Below are 7,589 nucleotides of genomic sequence, written 5' to 3'. Positions count from 1 at the left end.
ATTTTTAAGACTTTCAATTCGCACGAGCGTTGAAGTTGGACTCGGGGTAAGTATTTCCAAAACAATGTATTTCCTACCTAACTTAAATACCGACGGGTTCGCTGTCACTTTAGTTGACGCGGCGGGACTGTTAGTTACGAGAGAGAGGGACTGTTGTCGTGCGAGAGAGAGCCGCGCATCTTGTGCTTCAGCGAGTCGTGGTTCGGCTTTATAAGAGCGGCGTGTCCGCGGAGAGGGAACTAGTTCTGCCCGTGTGTGTGAGTCCGCGTGGAGAGAGAGGAACCGGCCTGTATGGAAGAGACTGCTGCACCGAGTTCACATCTTCTTTAGCTGAACGCTTTCAGAGGAGATACCTTCTTTACAACAGCGTACGTACTTGTTCCGACATTCTATCGACAAAACTGTGTGCTAAGTAACCCTGTCGGTGATTATTTCAGTTGTCATTCAGTTTATTCGCTAACTCGCTGTTATTATTATTATTATTATTATTATTATTATTATTATTATTATTATTATTATTATTATTATTATTATTATTATATGATAAAGGAATAACCTTTGACATCCCTGCGAAATGTTCGGCGACGCTAACGCCGTGTTATAATAAGTATCTTGCTCGTAGTTGTGCGTTACTTAGTTAAAAAAAAAAAAAAAAAGGCCACCTGCTTCCATGACTGCGTTTGCTGCTAATCACTATTCCATTCACCGGTCTGCCGGTGTCCATGAACCTATACCACTGTAATCACTTTCTGTTATCATTTTGACACCCGGTTATTTGACATAATCATTGTGCAGCGCATGTGTGCCCGTATCTCTCTCACCAGTTCTCGAATAAAAGGCAGACGAGCGTGTTTTTCTTTTCTAGAAGCTCATGGATCCTATATCCATTGTTGTGTAGCACGGAAAGAGTACATTTTCGTTTGCATTCTGCTTTGGTCATACACTGAATAGTTTCTTTCCATGATGTTACTGCTGCTGTCCCTTTTTGATATTTACATGAGGCAGGCAGTTCAATTGATATGTAAAACAATGTGTCAAAGTCCTATCCACTGTCCAAAGCATCTCAAGTATAATTCTGTCTTGTTTTTAATCTTTTAATTTTCCAGCTCGGGTCATTATTCTGTTTTTTTTCATGTTTGAATTTTCAACTTATCACTTATCGTCTTGTGTCCTCCCTTCTTAGTTGATTCGAACTGAACTATCACGATGGCAACCAAAGCGACGACGAGCGGTGCCCACACTAGTGTCCTGACCTGGGAGCAAGTGTACAGGCTGCACGAGGTGCTGTCGGAGGTGGTGCCAGTCCACGGGCGGGGGAACTTCCCCACTCTGGAGGTGAGGCTGAAGGACATTGTGGCGAGGGTTCGCGCCCGTCTCGAGAGGAGCGGGATCAAGGTGAAGGATGTGCGGCTCAACGGCTCGACGGCCAGCCATGTGCTGGTGCAGGACATCGGCTGGAGCTACAAGGACCTGGACGTGATCTTCAGGGTCGACCTGCCGAGTGAGGCGGAGTTCCAGCTCGTCAAGGACGTGGTGTTGGGCACCCTGCTGGACTTTCTCCCCGAGGGGGTGAACAAGGAAAAGATCAGCCCCATGACTCTCCGAGAGGCCTACGTCCAGAAGCTGGTGAAGGTCCACATGGACCACGACCGCTGGAGTCTCATCTCCCTTTCCAACAACAATGGCCGCAATGTGGAACTGAAGTTCGTGGACTGTAGCCGCCGGCAGTTTGAGTTCAGCGTGGACTCCTTTCAGATTGTGCTGGACTCCATGCTGTCCTACTATGAGCTCTCCAAGGCTCCCATGTCCCACGCGTTCCACCCCACTGTGGTGGGCGAGAGCATGTACGGGGACTTCGCCGTGTCCCTGGGCCACCTCAGGAACAAGCTGATCGCCACCAGGCGGCCCGAGGAGATCCGAGGCGGCGGGCTGCTGAAATACTGCAACCTGCTGGTGCGCAACTTCCGGCCCACTTCCGAGGAGGAGTTCAAGGGCCTGGAGCGCTACATGTGCTCGCGCTTCTTCATCGACTTCCCCGACATCGGCGAGCAGCAGCGGAAGCTGGAGGCGTACCTCCAGAGCCACTTTGTGGGCGAGGAGAAAAGCAAGTACGACTACCTCATGATCCTGCGGCGCGTGGTGAACGAGAGCACGGTGTGCCTCATGAGCCACGAGAGGCGGCAGACTCTCAACCTCATCTCGCTGATGGCTTTCCGGGTGCTGGCGGAGCAGAACGCCATACCGGACGCCTCCAGCGTCACCTGCTACTACCAGCCGGCACCCTATGTCCGAGACCACAACTTCAGCAACTACTATGTGGCTAACCAGAACATTCCAACGTGGCTGCCATGTAATTGACGACACGACAGACGGAAGGACAAAACGGAGATGAATGATGATGACGCTGCTGCATTTGAAAAGACAGAAAAAACAAGATGTTGCCAAAACATAAAAAAATTAATGATTCGGCTATAACTGCTATTTTCCTCTTTAGGCATAAAGGATTCTATTTAAATGGACATGCGTTTTGCTTTGTGTTTGGACTCCCTTCTCCTTTCTCATTCCTTATCTATAGAGGCCTCAAGACTGCTGGAGCCAACGTGATATTTTCCAAGTGTTTGGATTTTTTTATTTTTCTTTCATGAATTTCTTTTTTAAACCTTTTCCCCACGCCCCCTCAAATAATTTGTCTCTCCCCCCATTTATTCAAATCTTATTCAGGAATGAGTTGTCTTTTGTGCCTTAACCCCAGACTTACCCCTATTAAGTTTATCTTTACAGAAAGGGAAGAAGAAAATGTTGTGGCCTTACATTTGGTTTTCTCCTGTGTTTTTGAAGAAATGTAAAAAAAAAAAAAAAAAGTATCTTGGTGAGAAAAAAGCTATAAAAGAATGTGAGACAAAAAAAAGCACAGGTGATTTAAAACCCCAGAACGTATTAGAAAGTTAAGTATGTGTTTGTTTAGTGCACCTGTGTGCAAAGTCATTTGGTGTTTGGGGGAATTTAATAAGACGAGGCATTGGTGACTCGGTCTGTTTCCTTTCAGATGCATCATAGGTGAAGGACGGGTGCAGCTGATTTAGTTTTAATTAATTTTGACGTGTAAATAGAAGTCCTCTGACAAAAATGTATATCTTGCAGACAGTTGTGCTCTTAAGCTGCCCAGAGTGCCTACGCTGTGTGGCCAAAGTAGAGAATGTGTATATTTTATTTTCCACTGTGAATGTCTGTATAGGACAAGTTCCCCCGACACCTCCCCCTCTGTTCAGTTCTTTCAGGCCTTTATTGTTCAGTCAAGACTGGATTTTTGAGTGTTAAGAGATGCAGTGCTGCGTTTCAGGCCTTGTGCTGCACTGAAGGACTGGCTTCTGTGTCCTTAGGAGTTCCTTTTCCTTTTTTTCTTTTTTCTAAAACACCTCCTCCCATGCCTCATGGATGACCTAAAGATGTCATTGTGAGAGAATAGGCCTGCCTCTTTCCAGGAGTGGAGCTGGCTGGTCTTGGGAGTGCATGAGGCCGACCGACTGTCCCTTCCCTTAAAAGGACTAGCACATGGCGTGCATGCGGGTCCCCCTCGCAGGCCTTTGCTGGCTTGACGCTGACAGTGGCCTGAAATGGGATACCGCGCTGGTGTAGCCCAGCCACTGGCTCTCGACTCCGTTCGGTCTATAATTATCTTTCGGGGAGGTACTGTAGAAGCGGATGACTGCATGGTGTGTGTGAGCAACTGGGCTGCCACCTTTAAAATGTGTGAGCCGTTCCACTTCCTCTCCGGGGAGTAGGCAACCCCTTTTCTAGTCATAGGAGGACAGACCAGGGGACGGCATGACTCAGCACATTGTTCCACTTTCAGACTTGCTTCTTGATCTATGTAGCAGAAGCTACTGTCCTGTCCCCCTCCCGTTTAGCTGCGATCCCTTTCCCCTCTGTGACCCTGTTCTTATTGACCTGGATTTCCAGGCATAAACTGTTGTCTCATCTCAAAGTATGTGGACATTATTTTTGGACTGATTGAGCTGGAAATTAAACCCATTGTCTTCTTTACTTCCCTGATGTGAGCGACCCAACAATCGGAAGGTTGCCCTTTAACTCCTTACAGTATGTAAAGCACCAGCAACTGTCGTTCCCCCCCCCCCCGCTGCAGTTTGCAAGCATGTGTATACCAGATAACCAGATATATGTTTCTGTCTCTGTATGTCTATCTCTCATCAGGCTCACTCATAGGTCCTGGTCGGCTAGAGGAGGGTTAGGAGGGGGTCAGCGCGGCCTCTTCTGTAGCAGGTCACACCCTCTGGGTCAGGGCACGTTGAGCTCCGTCAGCAGCAGGTGACTGGCTGCCACAGAGCTTTTTATACTGGGTGGGTTGGCACATTCTGTCTCTGGACCAAGTATTTTCAACCAGCAACTGGAGCACTTAAGTGCCTTCACTTTTGGGTGATTTTACTTTTGGAGATTGTCTTTTCTTTTTTTTGCTTCTTGTGAAGGCAACTTGTCAAGAGTTGACAGGAGGGGTTTTTCCCTTGCTTTGTTTTTCCTCTCATGGAAACTAGTAGATGCCTTAACTCCCAGCACTATGTTGTAAATATTTTTTGGGAAAAGGGGGGTTTGGTTGGATCATGTAATATATTACTTTTGGTTTGAATTTGAGAGCTACATTTCCCAAGATGAAGACACTTGTGTTGGATTATGGATATTGGATTATGGATATAAGCTTTTGAATATTTGTTTGGTGGTTGTTTTTTGTCTTAAGCCCAGTCCCAAACCACAGTTTCCTTGAAACTTAGCTGTCCAGTCATTCCAGTAATTATTTCATGCTCTTGTTCACCCCCTTTTCTCATCGGCCCCCGTGTAGATGCGCTGTAGATAAGTAGTGTTGGCGTTGTTGTCTCCAGTGGCAGCCATGTTGGTGTCACAGTATAGCTTCACGGTCATTGCTAAGTAACTTGGATTCAACAGTGGTTGAAGTTTAAATTAGCTTTAGGTGTTGTGCAGTGCATTGGCTGAATGATCACGAGGCTCAGTTCCTGTTCCCAACCAAAGCAACACTGTTGTCAAAGCGGCGAGATTTGTTCCTTCCACATATTCTTGTTATAAAATTATGTATTAAGCTGATGTTTGCATAGAAATTCTATAAATGTATCTAAAATCGGTGTATGTAAAATTTCCATTTCAGTTTGTCAGTGACATTAGCTTTGAATTGTGCACGGCGAGGTAGGCAGCCAAGGTGAGAGCTTTGCTATCGAGCCTAGTGTTTCTGAATTTGGTGGAAATTGTTAACGTTGATTTGAGACATTAGCACTAAGAAATATAAACATCAGTATAACATAATTGTGGCATTTTATCATCCCTTGGAAGGAACCGATTTCGTGCCCCGGAACTAATTTTGTATGACTACACCCTTAAGTGCACTGACAAGCCATACTATCCTCAGTAATTGTCTCGAGGCCCATTGATATGCAGTAAATAACCCCATTCTTTGGAAGCACTTTAGAGGTCATGTTTTACTCTAAACCCAGCCAGCTGTGAGGAATGTATAAGCTATCAAGGCCAACTGCTGGAGGGAGTTGAGCTGGTTCTCAGGGAGATGGATGTGTATTTAAGGGCTTATTTTGTACTTTGTGGTGTGGGTCAATGGGTAAATTGGCTTGTTGCACTGTGACTCTTGAATTCTGACTTTGAAAATGTCCCCTCCCCCACCTATGTTGACCTTTTTGTATTTGTCACCAACACTATGGTGTAACACATGCATACCCCCCCCCTCATTTATTAGTCATGCTTTAAGTTGGAAGCAGCAAGTGGTCGTCTGACTCTTTGTTCTAAGAGCACTTGGAGTTTGTGCTTCTCCCAGTTTCATTATCGATTTTCATTACTTAGTAGAAAGTCATGTGTGTGTCGTCGTCCCCCCCCCCCCCCCTGGCTGACTTCAGTTTAATCGAGGATAAACGCCAATGCGTATGTCTGCTTTTCTCAGAAGAGTCTTAGCCATGAGATATTTGTAGTCAGCAGTCGAGCATCGGTGTATAGAAGTGTTGAGATCCTTTTGGTCGAGCTGAAGTTGTCGTTCCCTTTTTGTTCTTCTACTCGAGTGATGATTAATCGACGGGTGAACGTTTAGCTGTACTGAAAGCTGCTACTCTGAGCCACAGGTTACAGGCCACTGCTCTTTGATGAGTTGGACTGCATTGGGATCTAGTCGCCTTCCTTCTGCTCTTTAGCCTCCTGACCGTGTCAATCGGCTCTTTTGAGTGAGGTGAAACGGTGACACAGGGAAATTAAAAGGGTTTGTTTCCTAGACAATCCTTCTGAAAAAAAAACAGCCTAGGTATGAATTGTAACCCCCTTGTGTTTTTGTGAAGCTGCCCCGGTGTGTTTTGTGGTGGTTGTCGTTTGTCCTCTTCACTGAGAACATGTCTGCTTGTTAAAAATGGTAAAGGCAGAGAGTGTTGTCTTCGCCCAGAGGAGGGCGGCTGTGGCGGGACTGGCTACCACTTCGCAAATGTGGGTTCTGTGTATGTTGGAAAGAATGATGTGCATTCATTTAGACTTTTTTTCTCTTGCTCCACTGCTTTCTGACTATCTGCTGTAATTTCTTGTTACTTCAGTGTTATTCTCTCCCTGCTTCTTTCACACTCCTTGGTTTTCTTCGTCCCGACCGCTGGGCTTTTCTCTGTATATTAGTACAGTGTGTTTTACAACACCTGTAGTTGTATTTTCTTCGAGGGTGTGTAGAAATGGAGGGATGCTGTTTTTTGGGTATTCTTCAAAGAGCAAGTCTTACACCATGGGAATGTGACGGGAGGCCTTAAAGCTCTCTTCCTTGTTCTGCATTAATAGTTGTGGAATTTGCAGCAGATTGTGTTTACGTTAGTGTGTGTGCGTGTGTGCTTGTTTGCATGTGTGTATGTGGATGCCTGTGGATAGGAGTTAAAAAAGTGAAAATATATTACATTTGTCGCACTATATGTATATAGTGTGTGTATATATATATACACACACACACTATACTATATACATTTTAAACTATATAATTTGTTTCCGTTTTTCTTGAAATAGTTAATGCAAAAGAGCTTATTCACCAGATTTATGATAACGACTATAATGGTGGCTCTGATACAGATGGTTACCATCATACTATTTCATTTTTCAGCACTTTTACCTCACTTTAGGTTTCCTTTTGGGTGGAAATGTACATCAGGAAAATGTGTTTGAAGAGGGGGGGGGGGGGGGGGGGGGGGGTTGAATTAATAATAAAGTATTGAACCCCATATCTGCTTCATGTGATGCTTTTGAAATTGTCTTGAGGCTCATGTTTTTGTAAATGTGCACTTTGCAACCTTTGGGGGATTTGTTTTAAATTGACAAAGCAGTTGGTTTACAAAGCCTTACTCTATTTTATCAGGGTTATTCTGCCTGATGTTGCCATAAATCAAACTATCATTTTGAGGCACTGAACTAAATTTAATCTTGTTATATCTTTGTAAATTAAACGTTGAAATAACGGTGAAGCTGTAACTTTTCAGGAAGCTTTCTAGCTTCAAATGGTTGTTCCAGCAACTCTTTCTAGCTTCAAATGGTTCTTCCAGCAACTA

The 7,589-nt window shown here is 44.9% G+C and overlaps 1 protein-coding gene across 1 annotated transcript; it reads left to right on the top strand.

Annotated features, from left to right (window-relative positions):
* The first annotated feature begins 255 nt into the window (after positions 1–255).
* On the top strand, positions 256–7,189 carry tent5c (terminal nucleotidyltransferase 5C). Its single transcript, XM_084315009.1, has 2 exons — positions 256–368; positions 1,184–7,189. The coding sequence occupies exon 2, from the start codon at positions 1,207–1,209 to the stop codon at positions 2,356–2,358; it is 1,152 nt and encodes a 383-aa protein (XP_084171135.1). The 5' UTR covers positions 256–368; positions 1,184–1,206; the 3' UTR covers positions 2,359–7,189.
* The last annotated feature ends 400 nt before the right edge of the window (positions 7,190–7,589 follow it).

Source organism: Notolepis coatsorum (assembly GCF_963971535.1).
Source record: "Notolepis coatsorum genome assembly, chromosome: 5".
In the NCBI taxonomy this organism is placed as follows: domain Eukaryota; kingdom Metazoa; phylum Chordata; class Actinopteri; order Aulopiformes; family Paralepididae; genus Notolepis; species Notolepis coatsorum.
This window is presented reverse-complemented; position numbering and strand designations above follow the sequence as displayed.